General features: G+C 51.9%; 1 protein-coding gene across 1 annotated transcript; it reads left to right on the top strand.

Moving 5' to 3' along the window:
- Window positions 1–27: 27 nt before the first annotated feature.
- LZIC (leucine zipper and CTNNBIP1 domain containing) lies at window positions 28–11,596 on the top strand. Its single transcript, XM_055137898.1, has 7 exons — window positions 28–65; window positions 5,252–5,370; window positions 7,937–8,072; window positions 8,491–8,589; window positions 10,110–10,205; window positions 10,529–10,610; window positions 11,242–11,596. The coding sequence occupies exons 2-7, from the start codon at window positions 5,270–5,272 to the stop codon at window positions 11,298–11,300; spliced, it is 573 nt and encodes a 190-aa protein (XP_054993873.1). The 5' UTR covers window positions 28–65; window positions 5,252–5,269; the 3' UTR covers window positions 11,301–11,596.
- The last annotated feature ends 380 nt before the right edge of the window (window positions 11,597–11,976 follow it).

Below are 11,976 nucleotides of genomic sequence, written 5' to 3'. Positions count from 1 at the left end.
GGGCGCCGGAAGTGGTTCGGCGCCGGAAGTGCTCCCGCGTCGTCCCGCCAGACCGCGGCCCTCAGGTAGGCGGGTCCCTCCCTGCTGCCCACTCCGGGGGCGCGGCGGGCCGGCTCGGGCGGGGTCGGGGCTGCGGGCCTCGGCGCTCTGCGGGCGGGAGCCCCGAGTTCCGTGCGCGGCGGCCGAAAAGGACTTTGCTCGGGCGGGGCCCGTGGGGGCGCGAGTGACGCCCCTGCGTGCGGGGCTCTGCACGGTCCAGAGCTGGCGGGCGGGGCTGGACAGCGTCCGGGGCCCCCGCGGCCCCGCCGGGCTGAGCCCTGAGCCCTGCGGGGTGTGGCCCCGTGAGGCGTGAGCGCCTTCCTGCTTCTGCACCCGCCCCAGTACTGGTGCTCGGTACCCAGGGCTGCAGCCCCAACGCTGAGTGCTGAGTGCTAGGTGCTAGGGCGTTGACGGGCGCGTTCTTGGGCTTCTGACTGTCCGTCTTAAGTGTATTGACGGTTTGTTTTGTTGTTTGGGGGATGCTCAGGGGCTACACCCGCCTGGCCGTGAGCCCGGTTCTGGATCCTGCGTGCTGGGCTCGTGCAGGGTACAGAGCTGGCGGGCGGGGCTGGACAGCGCCCAGGACCCCCCACCCCCACCCCGGTCCCGCTGGGACTGAGGTCTGAGTCCCGCGGGGTGTGGTCCGAAAAGGAAGTGCAAAGTCCCGAAGGTCGCAGAGAATGAACCTGGGGCCCGGCCCGCAGTGGCCTGTGCCGGGGAGGGGCGTGGAGGTCTCCTGCCGCGGCCCAGTGGCCCCCGACGGCCGCTCTGAGCGAGGCCTGGGCACTGCCGGGGGTGACCCTTCCCGAAGGAGCCTGCAACCCTAAGGACTGCGGAGAGGGAGTGCTGGGCCATCCCGGCCAACCCCCAAAACAGTTACCTGTTGCCCTCCGAGATAGTCATGGGTTTCAGGAGGCTTCCCGGAAGCACGCTGCACGCTGCTCCGGGCTGCGCGGGTAACGGTCAGGCCCTGGGCATTGAGCAGCTGGCCCGGGTGGTGTTGGAAGATTCGGTCGGTCGGAGGCGCTGAGAAATAATTTTTCACGGAGGGCCCGGATTGGCTCAGGTCCTCTGACAAAGGTAGAGCGTCCTGAGGTCTCGTTTCTTGACCTCCTGTAAACAAAAAAGCTCAGAAGTTCAAGGAGGAACATTGATGCATTAAGGAATACATTGTTTCATTGTGTCTGCAAGCCAGTTAGTTTCAGCCCTCGGGCAAGAAACCCAAATGTTCTGGCGTGTAAATTACAACCTCAAGCCCCCGGGGTCTAGCTGGGTCTGGGAGGAGAGAAGACTGACTCTTCTTAATACTAAGATTTGGGTTATTTCCTGAGGCAGCTTAAAGAGATGTTCAGCCTCATCCAAACTAGTCTGGACATAGGAGTCACCTCTCGCCCTTTTCCATGGGTCCCTGTGTTCCAGCCTGATTTCGGGACAGTCTACAGGGCTCCTCGCTACCGTCTAGTCCGGCCCCAACACCTGTGTCTATAGAGGAGTGATGGTTAGAATGAAGCCAGATTTAGACAAGCGCAGGATAGATGGCTGAGAGAGGGAGGTGGAGGGCCCTGGGTCTGATCCCATGCTGCAGCTTCTCAACTTCTGAACATCCCTCCCAGCACCAGCACCTCGGGTGTGTCAGGGAGAGACCACTGTTGGGGGGAAAAAACGGGGTGCTAGGGTGCTAGCTCAAAGGGCTGAAGCACATGTGTTGTTGACCTGAAGTTCCAGGATTGAGAGCCGACTCTTAAAGCCCCGGTGACCCCAAGCACTCCTGTTTAACAAGAAAAATAGAAGGGCAGGGTGGGGCGATAGTACAAGGGGGCTGGGGGTCTGCCTTGCACATGGCAGATCCTGGACCATCCGAGCATTGCCAAGTGTGTCCAGAAAACCAAAAAGAAAAATAGGACTGGAGCAGGTAGGGCACTTGCCTTGCATGTAGCTGACTCAGTTTTTACCCCCACCACCCCATATGGACCCCTGAGCACCGCCAGAGGTCGTTCCTGAGCGCAGAGCCAGGAGTAACCCCTGAGCACTGCCAGGTATGGCACAAAAAAGAAAAAAAGTAGACTTTCAGTGAAGTCTGTTTTGACTCGGGAATATTTCTGTTGAGTGTGGAGTGTTCTCGTAGTATGTTAGTCCAGAGGTGGCACAGGGGCGGGGCACTTGCCTTTGTGTGTGGGAGGCCCTGGCTTTAGGTTTACTTCCTGCACCCTGGATTTTAAAATGTCTTAATTAGTTATTCTGGGGCTTAAGTTGTGAATGCTGATACCTAATCCTAAGTACAACATGCTTCCTGAGGAGGATGTTAAGTTTTTGGAATACAACTATGCTATAAAATTTTGGGTGGGGTACCCTCTCAGTCAGCGATCAGGGGCCACTAGGGTCATACTTGGTGGCTCTGGAGGACCTGGGACCTAGGAAGAACTCGGGCCTCTGTGTGCCAGGCTGGCGCTCCAACCCTTGAGCTGTCATCTGGCCATTGAAAGCGGTCAGTGGAGGCCGGGCTAGAGCGCAGAGGGCTAAGGTGCCTGGCCCCTGAGCACTGGAGGGGATCATTCTGAGCAAGTAATGGGAGTAGCCTGCAGGCATCGCTGGTGCCCTCTTATCCCCCGAACAAACTCAGAAACATAAAGCTCCCCATGTTAGCTTAAGGGGGATGCATGGAATATTAAATCAATAGCATTTCTCTACACTAGCAATAATCAGAATTACAATAACCAAGACTTTTCCCAATAGTAACCCCCAAGCAGTATCTAACAGTAGCCACTTAGAGACCTATGTGAATAGAATAATGCTTTTAAAAAATGAATTTAAAGGTACTTTGCATGCGGATGGAACAATAGTTTATATCCTGGCAATACCCGTTGTCCCCCACCCACCACCAGGTGTGGCCCCTGAGTACTTCTGGGTGTAGCTTAAAAAAAAAAAAATCGACTGAAGAGATAGTAGTGGCTAAGGAACACCTTGCATGCAGCTGACCCTGTCCCAGGCCCTGGCACCCTGTGTGGTCCCCCAAAGCTCTCCAGTAATGATCCCTGAGCCCAGAGCGCGGGGTAACCCTGAGCAGTGCCGTGTGGCTCCCCCCACCACCACCCAAGAAAGGGGGAGGGGACTATCAGTGGAGAGGGGTGTTGCATGATGGAGCCAGGTTTATGGATATTCTTACTCAAGGCTTTTATTCCTGCACATTAATCTCCAGTCACACTTTGAATCGGGTGCTTCCCCTTCCCTTCTTTTTGTTGCCGTGACGGGGGTCAAGCTCAGCTGTGGTGCTCGGCGGCTGTGTATGCTCGGTCACAGTGCTTGCTTGGGTTCAAGTGGTTACACTGGGGACCATAAATTGCCGTGCAGGATTGTACTTTGTATGAGGCCAAGCCGGCGGCCCGATTCTGCCTCTGCGCTGTCCCTCGGCCCCCAAATTAAAAAGTTTTGTTTTGTTTGGTTTGGAGCTACACCTGCTGGTGGTCAGGGATCACTGCTGGCTCGAGGCTCGAGAAGTGACCCCTGGCGGTGCTTGGAGAGCATCAGTGCCAGGGATTAAACTGAGGTCCACTGCCCGCAAGGCAAGCACCTTTTCCCTCCAAAGCTCGAGCCCCTTAAAACCTCTCTAGGGCCAGGAGATCTTCCAAGGGACTGGGGCGCGTATCTGATTCAAGGCCCTACGCGGGTCTTGGCACCTGATCAGAGCACCCCCAGGGGCTGTCACAAGTGGCGGGCACAGTGCTGGCCCCGTATGGCCGAGCACTGAACTGTCGAGCCCACATTGTTGGCCAGTATCACAGGGAGAGGCAGCCAGCTCTGCCTGGAAGCAGCCAAAATAATAAAAAAAAATTGAGAGGTTTGGTATGGCCCTCATGGGACACAACACTAAGAACACGTGGGCACCAGTGCCATAGCACAGCAGGTAAGGCGCTTGCCTTGCACATGTCTGACCCGGGTGCTTTTAAAAATTAAGACTTAAGGGGCTGGAGTGATAGCACAGCGGGTAGGGCGCTTGCCTTGCACGTGTCTGACCCAGGTTCTTTTAAAAATTAAGACTTAAAGGAAAAGGTCTGTAGAATTGGTCCCTGAAGATAATAATCTATAGGCTGGAGTGATAGTACAACTAGTAGGGTGCTTGCCTTATACACAGCCGTCCAAGGTTCTATCCCCAACAACCCATATGGCCCCCCCGGCCTGTCAGAAGTGATCCCTGAGTGCAGAGCTAGGAGTAACCCCTGAGTACCACCACCAGGTATGGCCCATAAAACAAAAAATATGTTTTGCTATGACAGACACCATAAACAAAATTGTTAGGGAGCCGGAGAGATAGTATAGCAGGTAAGACCCTGCCTTGTAGCAGCCAACCTGGGTTTGATCCCCAGCATCTAGTGTGGCCCCTGGTCCCCCGGAAGAGATCCCGCAGTGAGGATCCAGGAGTAAGCCCTGAGCACGGCTGGGTGTGACGCAAAAAGAAAAACTATTAACAATGCAGGGGTTGGGGAGATGGGAGAGGGGCTAAGGTTCCTGTCTTGCCTGTGCCCAGGGGTCAGTCCCCACACCACACATGGTCCCCTTGCCACCAGGATGGCTCCTGAGTCCAGCTTGGAACAAGCCCTCGGCACCGGGGGGTGCGGCCTGCCCCCACCAGAATAAAGTCAGGAGGTAATTTTTGTGATATGATGACAAAGGCTTCATACCTGTGCTACTCGGAGAAAGGCAAGGCAAGGGAAAGAAAGGAGCATATCCTTCAGGAGGATTCCATACCGAGATGGCAGAGATAGTTCAGTGGGTGAGCCCTGCTAGGAGTCATCCTGAGTACCACCCGGTGTCACCCCTGGACTAAAAAGTAACAGACAACAAGAAAAGGCAGAGAATGACATTATGGATCTTTCTGTAGAGTGTCTTACATATTCATCATATTTACATGGCGACCAGTAATGAAGACTTCTGATATTTCCCATACCTTGTAGCTCAGTAAGAGTATAACTAGCTGATATTTTTAAACTTTTTTTGTCTGGTTTTGCTTTTTTGGCCTCCTGGGTGGTGCGGGGCCACGAGGGCTACACCCAGCAGTGCTGAGGGCACATCAGGCCAGGGATACCCCTCGGTTCTCCTGTTCATGCCAGCCACGCACGCTACCCTTCCCGCTGTCTCCCCGGCCTGACATAGCCTGTCGGATTACTGCCCGTGAATCATTTCCAATGACCAGATGTACTGTACTTGGGTTCTCCAGCTCCACTCTGAGATCAGCATGGCTTCCAGAGGAAAGACCGAAACAAGCAAATTGAGGCAGAATTTGGAAGAGCAGCTGGATAGACTCATGCAGCAGTTACAGGATCTGGAGGAATGCAGGTAGCAGTGCGGTCGTGTGCGCCTTTGCCGGGAAGGGGCTTTTCTCCCCGTAGCCGGACCCTCGGCTCCGCTGCAGGCCCTGCTGGGTTCCTGCTTCTCCTAGGTGGTTTGCAGCACTTTGGCTGTTGGAGAAATGAGCACATTGCGGGTCATACATCTCCAAGGCGGGGCACGGAGTGATAGCACAGTGGGGAGGGTGCTTGCCTGGCATGTGGCTGATCTGGATTCGATCCCCAGCATCCCATAGGGTCCCCCAGGCACCGCCAGGAGTAATTCCTGAGTGCAGAGCCAGGAGTAACCCCTGAGCATTGCTGGGTGTGACCCAAAAAGCAAAAACAAAAAGAAAGTCTTGAAGGCTGGGAAGTGAGAGTCTGAACTTGGGCGTAATCCTCAGCCCGCGTAAGTCCCCATTTCCCCCAGTATGACGTCACATCACACCTTCCTTATCTTCAGTTCTTCAAACAACTGCGTCTGACCTTTGGCTTCCAGCAAGCGTGTCAGCCTTAACCACATCAGGGGCCAGGTCTGGGGACTGAACTAGGGCCTCACCTGGTCCAGGCGTGTGCCGTGCTGCTGAGTGCGCTCCCCGGCCCTCGAGGCCTGTCTTCATGTGTGTGTTTCTAGCCCTCGTCTGGTGATTCGGGGGGCTGCTCCCACCTCTGCCCAGGCTTTGCTCCTGTTGGCAGGCGTCAGACGCAGCCTCCTGCTCGCAGAGGGCGCTCTGCCTACTGAGCTCACTCCAGCCGTGTCCCTTTCTTTAACAGCCTTAATAGGTTATAAATAAAACAACGAAAGAAGGTGCCAAAGTCTTTACACCCAGGAAGTGGTGGTGTTATTTGCAGTGAATGTTTAATGAGTGGATTGTTGGGGTAGTCTGGCGGAGCCTCTGACACAGGTGACAAGTGCTGTATTGTTGTAGCTCAAGGGACACATGCTGTGGAGGAGGGTAATAATATTTATCAAGTACCTGTCATACGCAAACAGTTTCTGTATCTCAGCTGTCACTGTCACTGTCATCCCGTTGCTCATCGATTTGTTCAAGCGGGCACCAGTAACGTCTCTCATTGTGAGACTTATTGTTACTTTTTTTTTTTTTTTTTTTTTTTTGCTTTTTGGGTCACACCCAGCGATGCTCAGGGGTTACTCCTGGCTTTGCACTCAGGAATTGCTCCTGGCAGTGCTTGGGGGGCCATATGGGATGCTGGGGATCAAACCAGGGTTGGCCGAGTGCAAGGCAAACGCCCTACCCGCTGTGCTATCGCTCCGGCCCTATTGTTCCTGTTTTTGGCATATTGAATACACCACAGGTAGCTTGCCAGGCTCTGCTGTGCGGGCTCGATACTCTCGGTAGCTTGCCGGGCTCTCCGAGAGGGACAGAGGAATTGAACACGGTTTGGTCGCGTGAAAGGTGAACACCTTACTACTATGCTATTGTTCCAGCCCATCTCAGCAAATAATTATAATTATAGCAAGTTATAAATAATTATAATAAGTTGAGGCTGGGGAGCTAGTACAGCGGGGAGGGCATTTGCCTTACATGTGGCCACCTTGGGTTTGATCTCAGGCGTCCCATATGGTCCCCTGAACCCACCAGGAGTGATCCCTGAGTGCAGAGCCAGGAGTAATCCCTGAGCACTGCCAGAAGTAGCCAAAACCTCCCTTCCCGAAAAATAATAATTATAACAAGCTCAAACACTCAGATATTTTTTAAAACTATAAAATAAAATAAGTACTATCAATATCTGCAACTTGAAGATAAGGGAACTGTGACTTGACTTTCCTTTGCTCAGAATATCCATTTAGATGCTATAAAAAAATAATGTGGTTTGGTAACTGTAGTTCATCTTAATTAAAAGAAAAGAATTAAATTTTCTCTTTTGAAAATGTTTAATCTGGGGATGGAGTGATAGCACAGCGGGTAGGGCATTTGCCTTGCACGCAGCTGACCTGGGTTCGATTCCCAGCATCCCATATGGTCCCCCAGCACTGCCAGGAGCAATTCCTGAGTGTAGAGCCAGGAGTAACCCCAGTTGGGTGTGACCCGAAAAGCAAAAAAAAAAAAAAAAAGTTTAATTTGGGGACTGGAGCGATAGTATAGTGCGTAGGGCATTAGCCTTGTACAAACTGACCTGGGTTCGATTCCCAGCATCTAATATGGTACCCTAAGAACCATCAGGAGTAATTCCTGAGTGCAGAACCAGGAGTAACCCTGGAATACCGCTGAGTGTGACCCAAAAAACAAACAAAAAAATTTGATTTTTGAATAACTATATTATAAGAAAAAGTCTTTGCTGCTAATATTTAAGCATATCCACTATTAGTATTTTAATATTTCAGCCTTTTCCTGCAAAATTTTTTTTGTAAATTATTTTTTGAAGGGACGTGGCTGTGGTCAGGGAACCACCCATACTTGGTGTCAGGGATAGAACTCTGGTTGGCCACGTGCAAGGCTGTACTATCTCTCCTGCCCACTTTTTATTAACATGAGTATCTAAAGTCTTAGTGTATAAGTAACAGCTTTTCACTTATAACTCTTGATCTGGTTATGACGTTCACTGTATTTCAGAGAGGAACTTGATACAGATGAATATGAAGAAACCAAAAAGGAAACTCTGGAGCAACTAAGTGAATTTAATGATTCACTGAAGAAAATCATGTCGGGAAATATGACTTTGGTGGATGAACTAAGTGGAATGCAGCTGGTAAGCATAAGTTAATTATTTTGGTGACACTGGTTATTTAACTACTGTGAGTCTATTGAAGATAGAAACAGACCTATTTTGGGTGGTGATTAACTTCCAGATGAATGTCTTATTTTTGGACAAATGGATAACATTTTGGGCTGTATGGATAAAATGTATTGCTTCTAGGTCTTTTCTGGGTTAAATCTTGATTCCGCTGATGTGAATAAATAGAAATAACAAAACTGTAGCAGTGTTTGGTAAAGCAGCGAAGGCCTTGCAATCGTCACTAGATCACAGTAATGACATCTTTGTATTGTCGTCTCGGTAGCAGGCTTCCAGCAGTGTTAACGTAAGACAAACGGGTGTTCCTGAGTGTTGAGGTTGACCTACCCGTAAGCGGATGTTCTAGTCAGCTTTCACATTCTTGTGTTTCTAGGCTATCCAGGCGGCAATTAGCCAGGCCTTCCAAACCCCAGAAGTTATCAGACTGTTCGCAAAAAAGCAACCAGGTCAGCTTCGGACAAGGTTGGCAGAGGTAAGTTTTTTTTTTAACTTCATTTAATTGCTGAGTGTTCCTTTTTCCAGTCCTCAGATTTGCTGATTATGGTATTTGTGGGTTTTAATTTGAAAATCGATCACCAAGAGCCACGGCTCAACTCTGTGCCAGCTGCAGACTAAGTATCAAAGGGCAGTGCAGGCTCCATCGGTTGTAGTCAATGTGCCCCCTGGGTGGGGATATTTATAACGGGGAGGCTGTGTGCCAGTGCAGGAGGGGGAAGGTGGGAAATCTCTGTCCCTTGGGCTCGAGTTCCTGTAACCATAAAGCTGCCCTGTAAAGAAGTCTGTTGGCGGAACCCAAGCAGCAGTACGGCAGGTAAGGCGTTTTCATTGCACACAGCCGACCTTGCACTTACACTGCACACAGTTCTCCCCCCGGCACCCCCTGTGGTCCCCTGAGCACCACAGGACTGATCCTGAGTGCACTGTCAGGAGTAAGCCCTGAGCATCGCCAGGTGTGGCAAAAATACCCCAGTAATTATTACTTAATTAAATAAGCTGTCCAATCTACTTCTGACCTCCCTAAAGGTTGTGTGGCCCACCAGGGACGCCCAGGGTTGCTCAGGAGGCGTGGCAGTGCAGTCCCTGCCTCCAGTCCTTGGAGTTGATTCCGATCCCTGCCGAGGCCGGGACCTGAGCCTCTCCCCTAAGACACGCGCAGGTGTCTTAGGCAGGTGCCCCCCACACTGCACTGCAGGCCCGGGCCCGGCCTTGGGAGCTCGGGACTGACACTGCTGTCTCGATTCTTTCCCATGTGCTGCTTTATGCGTATGTGCACGTAAGTATGAAGAATGTCATGCATCCACAAACCTTACAGTACACACATCTACAACTGTTAGAGATACCGTCACAGAGTTGGATATAGTTAAGTATTAACTGTGCAGTTCAGTACTGGGATAGTAACATGAGCTTAGGTCACACCGGCTGGATCCGTGTCCTCGGGCAGGTGTGTGGAGCTTCCTCTTGGGCAGGCTATTGTCTGCCGTCTCTTTGGACTCCAGTTTCCCCTTCCATTTAGCTTTCTAAGCCCGGGATCATACTCCGGTTCGGCAGAATGAGCTCTCCAAGGGCGTTTCCTCTCAGGGCAGCTGGGACCTATTGTTTTCTCATTAGAATTTCTTGCGAAGACATTGATTATGGCCAAACATCAACATTCATTAGAACTTACATTTCTATCATGTGTGCCTTGGTCATTCATATAAATTCCTTCTCATAGTAATCAGCCAGAGGAGGTTTTTTTTTTTTTTTCTTTTTGGGTCACACCCAGCGATGCTCAGGGGTTACTCCTGGCTTTGCACTCAGGAATTACTCCTGGCGGTGCTTGGGGGACCATATGGGATGCCGGGGATCGAACCCGGGTCGGCCGTGTGCAAGGCAAACGCCCTACCCGCTGTGCTATCGCTCCGGCCCCCAGAGGAGGTTTTAAGTGGGTCTGAAAAGAACCTGACTTTTAGGCTGTGTCTTTAACCAGGTGCTTTGCGTTTATCCGTTATGTAGATGGATCGCGATCTCATGGTGGGAAAGCTGGAAAAGGACCTGTACACGCAGCAGAAGGTGGAGATCCTGACGGCGCTCAGAAAGCTGGGAGAAAAGGTACCAGGAGTTCGTTTACTAGGTATAGAGGACAGGTGTGCAGTGTTGGTATAGCGCTTTGAGGGAGGTGGGGGGCGGGGGGGTGCAGACCCACTGTGCGCAGGGCTCCTCTCATCTCGGCTCAGGGCTACTCCTAGCATTGCTCAGGGACCACTTGTGGGGTCAGTTATCAAACCAGAGTCGGCTGTGTGCCAGGCAAGCGCCTTAACCCCTTTTCAAGCACCCGGAGATCACAGGCCAGGGAGTGGCCTCGAACCCTTGCTCTCTGCCTGCGTTTGTGTGCTCCTGGAGCCCGCGTGAGTCGGTGCTGCTTTGTTTCGTAGCTGACCGCAGATGATGAAGCCTTCTTGTCCACGAATGCAGGCGCCATCCTCAGCCAGTTCGAGAAAGTCTCCACCGACCTTGGTGAGTGCTCTGGGTTCCTCAGCATGAGGCGGTGTTACTATCCCACCCTGAGGCACCTTGTTTTGGGTTTAGAGGTAAACACATGTGTTGAGTTTAGAGTTAAGCAGACGGTAAATTTGTTTGCCTCTAAACTCAAACTCATGGGGCTGGAGCAATAGCACAGTGGGTAGGGCGTTTGCCTTGCATTCGGCAGACCCAGGTTCGAATCCCAGCATCCCATATGGTCCCCCGAGCACCGCCAGGAGTAATTCCTGAGTGCATGAGCCAGGAGTAACCCCTGTGCATCGCTGGGTGTGACCCAAAAACCAAAAAAAAGCATAAACTCAAACTCATAAATCCCATATATTGACCTCATTTCCTAGTGCTTTTAAATAACACAGCCTAATGTGTCTTTTTAAAAATTGTGTTAAATTTACTAAAGTAAATGAAAGTAGTCTTCATTTTGTTTCATCTCTGCAGTTAGGATAGGCTTCTGAGACCCGTGAAACCTGCGCTGCAGTTATCTCTGGGGGGCTGGGGGAGGTGGGGCCGCTGAGACCCCGGGAGCAGCTGGCGTCACTCTGATGCTGTGCCTGCAGCCGTGACTGCGGGAAGTGACGAACCGCTTTTGCTTCTTCTCTGCCTTCCTCAGGCTCTGGAGACAAAGTTCTTGCTTTGGCAAGTTTCGAGGTTGGAAAAAACAAAAAATGACATGATGTGGAAGCCTGGGACTTAAATGACATTTCTGTCACAAGTGGCATTTTTCTTCGGGGGATTTGCGGCACAGCGGAGAGCGTGAAGAGATTCGCACGGTGCATCCGTGGGGGCAGGCCCGAGACCAGCCGTGCGCCCCGCCCGGGCTCGCCGACTCGCTCCTGGTTGGTCAGAGCAGAGATTCATCGCCTGTTTATATCAAGGCTCCTGGGTTGGGTTATTTTCCTTCTTTTCTTTCCTGCTCATAATCTATCCCCACCTGTTGGAGTAAATAATGTAGCAATACTAACAGATCTCAGCTGTGATCCTAGAATCCTGTAGCTCTTGGTGGTTGTAGATGTCAGATTCATGATGGGCCAGGGAGAGCGTATGGGGGTAAAGCACTTGCCTTATATGTGGCCAGCCGGTCCCCCAAGCACCGGTGACCTCAGCACTGAGCCAGGACTGGGGTCTGCGTGCTGCCTGGTGTGGCTCAGGAACCCGAAAAGAAAACAGTCGTTCCCGGGGCTGGAGAGATAGCACAGCGGGGAGGGCGTTTGCCTTGCACTCGGTCGACCCGGGTTCGAATCCCAGCATCCCATATGGTCCCTTGAGCATGGCCAGGGGTAATTCCTGAGTGCAGAGCCAGGAGTGACCCCTGTGCATCGCCAGGTGTGACCCAAAAAGCAAAAAA

Source organism: Sorex araneus, chromosome 5 (genome assembly GCF_027595985.1).
Source record: "Sorex araneus isolate mSorAra2 chromosome 5, mSorAra2.pri, whole genome shotgun sequence".
NCBI classification, from domain to species: Eukaryota; Metazoa; Chordata; class Mammalia; order Eulipotyphla; family Soricidae; genus Sorex; species Sorex araneus.
The sequence above is the reverse complement of the archived record's forward strand: the minus strand, read 5'-3'. Positions and strand labels throughout refer to the sequence as shown.

What these genes read in the sequence shown, in the direction of transcription:
- LZIC (XM_055137898.1), top strand. Translation starts at nt 5,270, where the DNA reads ATGGCTTCCAGAGGAAAGACCGAAACAAGCAAATTGAGGCAGAATTTG. An exon ending in TTCGGACAAGGTTGGCAGAG is followed by an intron (nt 8,590 to 10,109) that starts GTAAGTTTTTTT and finishes TCCGTTATGTAG; the next exon opens with ATGGATCGCGATCTCATGGT. An exon ending in GAAAGTCTCCACCGACCTTG is followed by an intron (nt 10,611 to 11,241) that starts GTGAGTGCTCTG and finishes TGCCTTCCTCAG; the next exon opens with GCTCTGGAGACAAAGTTCTT.